The 12,235-nt window shown below is 33.2% G+C and overlaps 1 protein-coding gene across 1 annotated transcript; it reads left to right on the top strand.

The window, feature by feature from the left end:
- Positions 1–6,729: 6,729 nt before the first annotated feature.
- LOC106716356 (zwei Ig domain protein zig-8) lies at positions 6,730–10,140 on the top strand. Its single transcript, XM_045682999.1, has 7 exons — positions 6,730–6,808; positions 7,493–7,674; positions 8,648–8,858; positions 9,153–9,252; positions 9,344–9,501; positions 9,915–10,084; positions 10,135–10,140. The coding sequence occupies exons 1-7, from the start codon at positions 6,769–6,771 to the stop codon at positions 10,138–10,140; spliced, it is 867 nt and encodes a 288-aa protein (XP_045538955.1). The 5' UTR covers positions 6,730–6,768.
- Positions 10,141–12,235: the final 2,095 nt, after the last annotated feature.

The raw sequence follows: 12,235 nt of genomic DNA on the forward strand, positions 1-12,235 counted from the left end.
AAAAATGAAAAAACAAAACTGTTAAAAACAAGATTTTATTATTAAGCTTTAATTAAAAAAACAAAGAAATAAAAAAAGATACTCGACGAGACTATTTCAACGAAATTAAACACGATGAGGTTGTGTCGTTTCATTCCGAAATAATGAATTCTCACGCAATTTAAACATGTCAATAAACAATAACTCAATCAGTAATCGGGAAGTGGATCAAATTTAGTTTTCAACGTTTTGAAGAGGATCTTCGATTTAAAGCATATATTGTATATTTTCCCCCAAACCAAAGGAACATCAAAATCTTATGAACATGGTAAAAGCACTTTCCACTTACTTATCAAGAAACACATGTTAATGTTAGATGTGCGATAATTACATATTATCCATTGTTTGAAACATTTGGGCTATGAAATAATGTAATTCTTCATTATTTAATATTAGCTTTTTCCCGCGACTCCGTCCGCGCGGAATAAAAAAAAATAGAAAACGGGGTAAAAATTATCCTATGTCCGTTTCCTGGTTCTAAGCTACCTGCCCACCAATTTTCAGTCAAATCGATTCAGCCATTCTTGAGTTATAAATGGTGTAACTAACACAACTTTCTTTTATATATATAGATATTCGGTCCTTGGAGATTGGAGTCATAGAAGTGTCGTAGGGATGCGGAAGTCAAGCTTCTTAGTTTTAGATAACATTAAAATAGATAACATTAACTTTAAGTTGAAATTAAAAAAGAAAAGGAAAAAATAACAATAAATAGGCCTGTTATGATGACAAAGATATTTTTATATCATATTGGTATTAACTTTATCCTATCTAAATATATTAAAGTTATTTATACTTACTTAAGTCTAACATAATATATCAAGCGTTGCTACTAATGCAAAGGGCGTGTTCAAAAACCGGAAGCTGCCTGAAACGCAAGATTTACGTTCGTAATATACTATGCTTTCTTAAAGGTGATACCTCAGTTTACCCTCTGGAAATATATTAAAAGTCAGAAAACTGAACAAAACCAAACAAACCTACGTACAACAATATTATGAGTTTATAAATTTTAACAAACGGAATTACTGTCGCGAAAATAAGTAATAGAGTTGGTAAGATGATTCTTAGGTGAACTTATAGTGACCAACATTGTTAAGTTACTGAAAAAGGCAGTATTAACAGTACCCGAAACTACGAGCATCTCTGCCTAACTCAATAGGTAATTGGTGTGAGTCGTGTTGTTAAAAAATTGTACATTTTGTGCATCACACCAAGGCTATAAAAAGAGCAAATTGTATTGTATGACCGGTAACAAAAGCGCCAGCGAATGAGACATTTAAATCTTTAATTGTTTTAAATAGAAGGAAGTTTATAATACATCTACAGGCCTGGCAGTTTGCCAAAACCAATAACACCACCCTAACCTAATTCATTTTTCTTTACACTTTTGTTCGTTATGTTACGTAAAATTATTTTATAATAAACAGGATTTACAACATAAACTAACAAAGGTTTTGAAAATAATCCACGTTGTACAATGAATTTATTATGTTGACAACACATTTCGAGAAAGAAATTGCACAAAATAAAGCAAGCGTATTCGCTTAAGTTAAGCCGGAAATTATCATTAAGTTTAGTTTTATGAATTTTGAATTTGGAACAGAGTGAGGTTATACCTAAGGTAAAGTAGACAGGTCATTAGGCGCAAGACGACACGAGGTGCGAATTATGTTATCAAAATACCAAAGTATATCATAAATTGACATGACTGTGACTTATCAGAAAATCGAAGATATCGCCAAGCAAACTAAAAACAAAAAAAATCTGGATTTATTCTTTTTTTTAGACTAAGAGATGTTGGTAATGGAGATATTTAATTTTACACAACGTAAATGAATTTGATATAGTTTTGATCATTATAATGCCTCTACAGTATTCAATCAAATAAGGAGAGGGAACTCGCAGGACGATTAGATGGCACTGGTTACGGGATAACAACGGTTCTCCATGTCATGACCATGATGTAAGTGATGCGAGTGCAAATGAATCCTTATTAAATATAAGAGCAATATCAGGGATAAATACCTATAAGTACTTACATCGTATGGCAGTTCAGTTTATTGTGAATTGAGAGAAACGCGTGCGCGAACTGCGGTCCCCTCTCGCTCAGCAATTTCCTTTCAGTCCGCGCTGCGAATGTACTTGTTGTGCAAGTCCAAATTGTTTCTGCGATTCTCAAAATATTTCGTTACCGTAATCGTGTTTACCCCTGGTGTTTTATAGCATCATTTAATGGATTACATTAGTAAATTTGTTGTGTAAAAGATTGAGTCTTTACTGCTAGGAAAATGAAAATATCAATTCCGTGGTTGAATTTATCATACGATGTTTTTGGTTATATTTGTTTGCGTGATAAGTGCCCTTTCCACGTATTTGTTTAGTTTTAAAAAGTATGTTATGGTTTATTATGAAATCTAACATCTGTAAGTATAGAACGAGCATTCATTAACTAAAAATTTTACACAATGAATAAGTGTATTCATATTCATTCCTTTATTGTAACATTATATTATACCTATATTATATTATATTAAATTATATTATAGTTTTTATTTTATTTTACAAAACACTTATTTAACGTTCGTACCCATATCAGTCAGGTAGCTTGTAGAATTTGTAAGTAAAATCGAAAGATATTAACTTTGTAACAAGTTCTCCAAAACATAATACATATTACAGATTGTGGCATGTGTATCAGAATAATCGACCTGTACCCCCTAGTACCTATTTTATCAACCTGTTCGTTATAGAATTTATATGTTCTCTCTGAATACAATCGAATCCAAACCACTTCTCTTAACACGTTAACTGCGGATTGAGGCAGGATAGGCCCAAAGCGTGACTTCTCGCTGGTGCGGCAGTCAAAATCGGGTTGTTTCGCTCTGTGCGGGAGGCTACTAGATCAGTATTTCTATGAGTACGACAGAGAGAAATATATAGAAATGTTTCTCTTGCGATATCTAGCCGAATAGCGTAATTAGATAAAAATGAGGTCCCACAGGCCCCAAACGCACTAAAAAGAAATAAATTACGCCTAGTGCGGATTGAGGTCAAATCTATCTCAAAATTTGTAGGCCTCATGGCCGCACTGCACGAAGCGCGGGCGGCGCGGGCGCCGCGCATCCTAGCTTAGTGTTGTGGAAAGTTTCGATAACGTTTCGAGTTTCGAGGACGTTTTGGCAGGATTTATTAAAGGTTAAGCGTAGAACTTTATTTTAAAATCCTTAACGTTTTAAACCAATAATGGTACTTCATCTGACTTATTTGAAAATGTTTATTGGAGTTATGAGAAACTATGTTGACCTCGGTAAAAATTTTACTTATACCATACAAAACCTAAATTACTGCAACTTTGAATTTTAAGGGGGTGGACTGTGTCTATGATGAACCAAAAGTGCATAAATCGGACACAGAATGTATTTACGAGCCAGAAACGCAACACTAAAAGCCAAGCTACTATTAACTAATTCTACTTAAATAGCACGATTAGTACGTCTTATACTTAATATAATATTCGCACGCACGCACATTCACCACTAACAATACTCAATTATCATCATTATTTTGTTTTGCACATGGGTGTTGCTTTAAAATGTGTGCTCAGTTGTGGATTATTCTTCACTGTTATTTTAAGCAAGTCACAGTTCCATTCGAAGTTTAGTCCATAGTGGCAATTTTTACCATTGTGTGCTGATCATCGTTTATGTACAGAGAACGTTGAAAGTTTTTGCTGATGATCTAAAATATATATTTTATTCCAAGATTTCCTATCGGCAGATGTGCTGATCATTTGTTCCAAAGAGGTGGTAAAAGAAAGCGCTGCGTAGGTTGCTACGAAAAATTAAGATTGACATTGAATGGCACGCAAGCTGCTAAGAAAACTAAAAAAATTGTGACTTTTTGTGTCCAGTGTGACAAATCTTTTTGTTTACCATGTTTTAATGAAAAACATTTTCTGTGATTAATACTCAATAAACATTTATCGTAACTACAACTCTCTTTTAATCCCATCACTAGTCGAGGCATTAATTGACCTTCCTTTCAGTGCGATTTGAGGCAGAACCGATGACAAATTTTTAATTTTACTTTATTCATTAACGAAACGTCCTAACTCCAGGCGAAGCTAGATTCATATTATGCACATATTTAAGTTCATAAGAGTGAAGTTTCAAGCAAATATCGTCTAATTTGGATTTATTAAAAATGTTTTTCGAAAACATAATTTTGTGAGGCAGGAGAGGCCTCAATAGCACTGGAAAAACGTTCAACTTTGCCACGAACAGGCCTCAAACGCACTGGCTGAAAGTTCCGCCAAAATGGCCTCGCAGTTAACGTGTTAAAACCACGCAAAGAAACTATATGACAAACTAAACATGACTTTCCTTGAAAAACGTACTCTTATATCTGTATATATCCGACTGAAAAGAGGGTAATGTTTTTAGAGCCTAAACGAATGAACCGATTTAGATGACTGAGGTCTCATTCGATTCTCCTTTTTCTCCGGAGTGTCCTAGTGTATATAACAATGGCAAAAAACACATAGGTACAGTGGACGTCAGAAATAAAATCTTTTAAAATGCTGGCAATACATGTAGTAATTACTCCATAAGAGCCTAAGTCAGTTCGATTTTTAAAATTGAGGATATTGTTTTTTTTTATAAAAATTAAAAAATGATTGACATGAATTTTGTAAAAATTTAAATATTTCAGTAGAAACTCATGATAACTATAACGATTTACTCGAAATATTTAGTAAAAATATTAATTTCTCCTTTGTCACTTTATTCAAGAAACTCTTATGTTATCCTACCTACAAAAATAAAATAAAATTGAAAGGTGTATTTGAAGAATATTTTGTCAGGCGGACTTTTTTCTTAATAGAGTCATCCATTGTTACATAGCTTTTTAAGTTGGCTAAGTGCCAAGTTCAGGTTGACTACAGTTGTAAAATATCTTTTGCCGTCGATAAAATTGCATAGCCTGAAGTCTGTTGCTAAATAAATGCGGCAGTCGAAGACCGACGACAATCTACCCAGTAATAGAGAGAAATTTTTCTCTTTGTAAAGTTTCTCTGGCGCAACCGGTGTTAAAGTCGGTGTAAGTCAAAAAACAAAACAAAAAGAATTTGGTAACATCCATTTAGGATTCACAATCACTTATTATTATCTTGAAAAAATATTTAAAACTACAATATTAAAAATAAAAAAAACATTTCATATTATTGTAAGTATATTCGAAAAATTCTTTTGTCCCGAATGCCCGCATGAATACAGAAAAAACATTGTCGTTTTCTTTATCATTCGTACAAATTCGATATAACAAAAGTTTATTTCCAAATTGACAGTCAATTACATTTAGTGTATTCTGTAGTATTCTTTATATTCTACACAGATACAATATTCTATTTTATCATTTGTCAGTCTGATTTCAATTCTCCGTATTAAATTAATACTCCAATGTGAATTGCTTATTTTTTAATTATTTTATTCTGCGAAAAACAGCATAATCGGTCCATTGCTCGTTTGCCCCTTTCTCCTATAAAAAAAATATTTTTTTAATTTGATAGTTATTTAATATTTATTTCGATTCATTTCAATATAATATCAAAAAGAACTGAAATTACATTCAATAAAATTGTATTTAAGATTAATTAAGCTTTTGCTGCATAATGACTGCATTTCATTCGGGAATTTTACACTTGGAACGCCAGAGTGCAATTTAATGTCGCTTTTGCCCCCAAAAATATCACAGCAACCTCTTGAACCACGCACGTGATCAACGATACATACAGATAAATAAAATTGATACATTTGTATGTAATATATAAAAAACATTTTTCATATTGCGTGCACATTATATATTTTTATTAAGTACTCACAACCAAAATTAATTTTAAAATTTTTTATCTCTCTGTCCTCAAGTCCGCGTTTGTTCTGGGTAATATCCGTAACGGCTAGACCCATTTTGACGGGTCTTTCAACAGAACGCAGGTGAAGTACGCTAGAATGCTTAACATAATTTTTATTTCCACGCTGACGAAGTTGCGGGAAACATAACTCATATTTGAATCTCTTTGCAAGTGACAGGGTCGTTTCTAACATTATAATTATTCATATTTAACTCGATTATTAACAGACGATTTGAAACTTTATTCATTTTTCTTATTAGGTTTAAAATTATTAGTACGTTACTTGTTAAATCAAATCGTAGATTAGTTTTAAAAGGCTTTTTGACTTTACATTTAGTTGCCAATGTCAGTGTTTCTGTAGTACAACGTACAACCTTCAGGAGTAGGATGAATAGGCATTTATTAAACTAGTGCGTACCATCTTTTGACTAGATAATTCATCACTTAATACCATGTGACGTCGTCAAGCATTATATTGTTTATCTATACATATAAATACAATTGGAGTGTCTGTAATATCAAAAAACTGACATATATACTATCAAAAACAATTTTTGAAATGTCTGTCTGTCTGTCCGTAAGTCCGCCTTTGTTCCGGGTAATCACCGGAACAGCTCGACTGATTTTAACGGGACTGACGGGAAGGTAGGTGATGTACACGGGAATATTATGGACTGATTACTATTTTACGCTGACGAAGTAGCGGGCGACTACTAATTCATTAATAAAAGGTGTATAATTCAATGAATAGAAGGGTTTTTGCAGGTTGTTTGTTAAGCAAAAAGTTATGTTATAAACATAATAAGTGAGTGGGCATCATGAAAGTTGTATTGCTGGCGTTTTTATATGGTCTTTTGGGTACGTATGGATTTTTGTTTTAAAGCACATATACGTAATGTTTAAAGATCATTTTAAAGATAGCATTAATTAATAAGCTATTAATGTCAACTTATTGGTTTATAAGTTAAATAAATTTGTCACTGCTGTAGTGGAAACGGATAGGAATAATAATTTTCATAAATTTTATGAAGCGTCCTGTGGCTTTAAATTGACGTTGACATTTATCTCAACGTCTTCGATATCTTTTGTAGAAAATGATCGTATTTTTTACGATCAATGTTTGTAACAAAATATTTCAAGAAAAAAGGATAAATTAATGAGTCGCGACATTCACTCTCGATATAAAGTTACAACAGTGGCTAGTATTATGTTTCCCTCCCGAAAATAAAAAAAAGAAATATTGCTGTAGATAAAAAATGTCCTTAATTTTGAATCATTGAAACTTTTAATATTAAGAGACAACGTGTAGACCTCACACATTACAAATTCTTAACCGGTTAATAGAAGGGATAATAAAATAATAACGGACATGAAAAATGTCCCACTGTTCACTGAGGAGAAACACAACGTAAACTAAGCTTAAATATCTGTTGCCACTAAAATGCTGCTAATGCTTGAAACTCATCGTGTACGACAGCCCTAATTATTTTAAATTGATAAAAATGCGTATGTAAATCATGTTTTTTTTTAAATTTTCGACAGGATTATTATCAGGACAAGACAATCCAAGTAAAGATGATATATTTTATTTAACAAATTACACAATCAACGAGAAACTGAAACAGGAACCACATTTCTATAATACGTCTATCAGAGACTACAAAGCAGCTGTGGGTCAACCTGCATACTTACATTGCTTTGTGAAAAATTTGGGCGATCGTGAAGTAAGTTTTTCTTTCTATGTTCAATAGATAATGAATTTTTCTAATTAAATAAAGTCGTTTAGTGTTATTGTACAATTTTTGTTTATTTATTCAAAAAGTTTCCGCATTAAGTTTCTAAAATGCTAGACAAAGTTGAATTGAAAAGAAATCAATAAAATGTTATTCTCCAAAGTCATTTTTCCACGTTTTATTTTATCGTTTCTAATCGAATAGTTATTTCCTTTGACAAAGAACTTCAATCGAGTAATCCTTTCATGACAAAAGACACAAAAGGATGTTGAAACATACGTACAAGTACATGAAAGCCTAACAATAGTTTTAATTTCATGGAATTTCATAAACTTTTTCTCATATCGAAAGAATTATCTTATATTTTTCCATATAAATTATTTATTACACACATTTATGACTTTTATCAATCACATAATAGCGTACGTTTTTAATCATTGATCAGTGTCAGACACAATTATATGAAACGTATGTTTACCTTTGCCAAGCCCATAGGAACAATCGCCATCCGTAAAGGTGCTCGTACATTGTGTGGTACTGGCAACAAGCCAAACAAAACAAACAATAAATTACAATTGAGTACATATTACGGAATGTACAAAACTGTTACCATTCGCGTACATCAAATTACACAGTAAATAAAATATCAGTTTAGTGCCAACTAGCCCCACAATATGAACTTGGCGTTAAAAATACAACCATCAAAAGCGATTTACTAATCGCAGCAACCAACGCGTTACTCGAGTTTTCCACAAATGAAGCACGTTACAAAAACATATTGTAATTTTGTTTTCAAAGTAAAAGACAGGGATGAAATGTGGTTGAATGTGTCCGTATCGTTGTTGGCAACAGATTTTCGGAAATGTCCTTTAATCTATATTCTCCTCCGGAACGTCACTTCTAAACGAGTTACTAAATGAAGTACTTATACTTAGCACAAGTGATAATTTATTTTCTTGTACAGGTATCATGGATACGTAAGAGGGATCTTCATATTTTAGCTGTGGGAGTGCATGCTTACAGTAGAGACCCACGCTTCGCAGTGATACACACAGAGGGCTCTGACGACTGGGTCCTGCGCGTTGCTAACGTTCAGCTCAGAGACACGGGCGCCTACGAGTGCCAAGTTTCAACAGAGCCCAAAATGGGAATTACCTTCTGGCTCACAGTAGAAGGTTAGTTTAGAGACAGGAGTCAAACGAATAAAAGGCTCTCCGAATAAATCTCTTTAGACCAAAACTTAAATAAGAAACTAATATCGTCGACTTTGACAAAAGGTCATGTTTTGACCTCAAATAACTGTGTCAAGAAGTGGGCGTCGTTGTCTTTGACTGCTCTCTCTCGCTAATTAAGCAAAGACATGAGTAGCAAAGTGATACTTTGAAAAAGGTGATACTGGAAACTCTTTGAAACACTCAAACACCTTGTTATTAATAAAATAAAAGAATAAATGTAAGGTTTTGTTTCAGTGTCTAAAGCAGAAATCACTACGGGAACGGAAGTGCTTGTTCGCGCAGGTTCTGATATTAACCTCACGTGTCGAGTTGCTAACGTCGCCGAACCGCCCAGGTATTAATGTTATCCTTTTCTCACAATGACTCTAACCTGTTGGAGTCAAATTAGTTGGAGTAAAATCTTCATATAATTGTTATTTTTTCAGCTTTATCTACTGGTACCGTGATACGAACATGATCAACTACGCCTTGCGGGGCGGCGTCAGCGTAGAAACCGACCAACACTTACGTACCAGCCGGTTGCTCGTCGCGCGAGCATCTACGAAAGACTCCGGCAATTATACCTGCGTCCCAAGTAATTCAGGTACACTTTTTCTTTCACTAGGTCACTACCACTTGATCACGGGACATATTATCGTCTAGTAGTAGTAGGAGCTACGGGTTCCACAACTTTACGTCTAGCACGTATTTTGCGTGGGGGCAGGATGGAACACTTCAGCCAAACCAGCTTAACCAAAGTATCACAGCAACCCTATTATATGTAAGCCGAGATACCTACCCCTGTTGGGGTCTATATAAGATGCAAGCGATCGTCTTTCTAAGTCAGTAGTCTATAAATGCGATGGTTCGCATTACTTCAAAATAAATTCATTTGTTTATCAAGTGCTGTTCTTGCCCCAACATCATACAGGATTTAATATGCTGAGATTTTATAACCTAGTCCAATAACAGTTAGACATTACATTACTATTTTAATTCTCTTCTTACCTTACTCAGATACGGCGTCAATAATGGTGCACGTTGTAAACAGCGAGCGGCCTCAAGCTATGCAAAGCGGCGTATCATCCACTCCGGCATCGAGTGTACCACCCATACTTCTCATATCGGCTGTCGTCAATAAAACCAAAAATCAATTTCTTTCATTTCTCATACAACTTATGATACTTGTAAAAATAATTTATTTAACCTTAAAAATCAATTTTAATATTTCAATAAGACGTAGTATATGACATAATTTAACACTCGTCAATATGACAATGTAAATATAATCCCAAAAGAAACTTGTTTCGGAACTGATTATTATTTAAGTGATAAATAACACGATTAGATTTGTAATTTTCGAAATAATAAAGTATACTAATGTATAGTAATAAACTGGTACTTTTTAGTATGAACTACTTTTACAAATTAAAACTTAGTATATCACTCGGCGACTGTCGCATATCACTAACACGCCGACATAACCGCGGCGTCCACGCGTCGGCATGTAGACCACGGGTTGACAACAGAGTGGTGCAGGAGCAATTGGATAACCTTTACCTACAGCCCGGTGACATGTTTATAAAATGACTTTACGCTCATAGCAAAAGATAATATTCGTATTAGGTGGGTGCATTCCAGTTAAATTTTGTACATAATAGGTATAATTGTAATATTAGTTATAAAGTTATAAGTTATCTATCTATTCTGCATTTTATGCAATGAATTGTAAAATAAAATGGGTGCTTTTGGTTGTAAAAAGAAATGGAATTAATAATTTAATTATATTAAACAAAAAGTAAAGAATGCTCAAAACTTCAAAATTATTTGATTGCCTCTTCTACAGCAAAAAATATTACGTTAGTTACCCCATCTCTTTGTTATTCGTATTGTAGAAGAAAATCACAAATGTTTGTATTCGACTAAGTTGAAACTTCTAACAGTGATATTTATTCATGTGAAACATCTATAGGATCACTTGTAAACCGAATCGTTGGGTTGGCGACGCTTGCCGTGGCGACGGGTCGCCAAGCTATACTGAGGTATACATATATATATTTTTTGTGTTTAGTTTAATAATATTGAATATTTAATATTATTATTATTATTATTCCACATATTTATTAATTTTCTGATTTAAACATTTTTCTTAATATTATTATTATTATAATTACTATCATTATCATTGCCATTTCCATTGCCATTGCCATCGCCATCGCCATCGCCATCATCGCCATCGCCATCGCCATCGCCATCGCCATTGCCATTATCATTATTACTATTATTTATTTAATTATAATATTTAATATTTTATGCACATTACTTGTGCACACACGATGTTTCACATCTGCCAGGCGTCCCATGACGGCTCACAAGTTTTTTTTATTTTATTGCAATCTGATTCCCGCTTAATTTACTTTACTTTATGCATTCTTTTTTTAAAATGTCTTTGTTTAAGTAAAGACAAAAATATCGGGAGTCTTTAACGAGCTTTATGTGTGAGTAGTCAATTCCAAATTTAAAAAAAACCTTGTTACCATATATTTTTTTTATGTTAATCGTATAAAAATGTTGTAAAAAATATCGAATCCAGTCGAAACCGAATTGAAATTTAAGTAGCGTTTAAGTTGTTATTACTTTTTCAAATTGATAACGAATTTTCAATACCTATAGTGTAAACTAAACTAATCTAAAGGTGCGATTACACTGTCGTGACACCCGTATTCAGTTCGGTTCAGTTCTTAACTAAACAAACCGACTGTTTAGTTTAGATAGATTTTCAGGTTAACGAAAAAGGCTTAATTAGAGTATCCGCTCTAAATGTATTAGGGAAATGAATTTCTTTTCACGCTTATCAAGTGTTTAAAGGGATCAAACTAAGTTTTGATGTGATTTAAAGTAACACGTTAAAAATGTGTTTTAATATTAGTTTAGATATGGTGTACAATTAAAATATAAGTCACATTAATATCAAATACGTCCATTATTTGTGGAGTAATTGTATTAATAAATTGTTTACATATTACGATTTTTTTTGTCGAGTTTCCTTCATCTTTGCCATCATGTCCAAAATATGTTGCGCTCCTTGTACAAAGTTAGTAGGTACTCAACCACAATCGTCTCAAGTTTATCTGTTTTAGTTGAACACATTTCGAAACTTTGCACACCGGCCGTGTAAACTAGAAGGACAGTTTAGCAGTTTAACTCTTAAAAAGAACGGACAAAAAAATACAGACAATTTTAAATTAAAAAAGCAGCTATCTAATAAATCAAGGACATAAATAGATCTGCTCTCAGTGCTGTGGGTAATGGACCAGCAATTTGTTCCCGTCCTCATT

This window comes from Papilio machaon, chromosome 20 (genome assembly GCF_912999745.1).
Source record: "Papilio machaon chromosome 20, ilPapMach1.1, whole genome shotgun sequence".
Taxonomy (NCBI): Eukaryota; Metazoa; Arthropoda; class Insecta; order Lepidoptera; family Papilionidae; genus Papilio; species Papilio machaon.

Coding starts and splice junctions, on each gene's coding strand:
- LOC106716356 (XM_045682999.1), top strand. CDS start 6,769: ATGAAAGTTGTATTGCTGGCGTTTTTATATGGTCTTTTGG. Junction 6,809..7,492: donor GTTTTTATATGGTCTTTTGG/GTACGTATGGAT, acceptor AATTTTCGACAG/GATTATTATCAGGACAAGAC. Junction 9,502..9,914: donor CTGCGTCCCAAGTAATTCAG/GTACACTTTTTC, acceptor TACCTTACTCAG/ATACGGCGTCAATAATGGTG.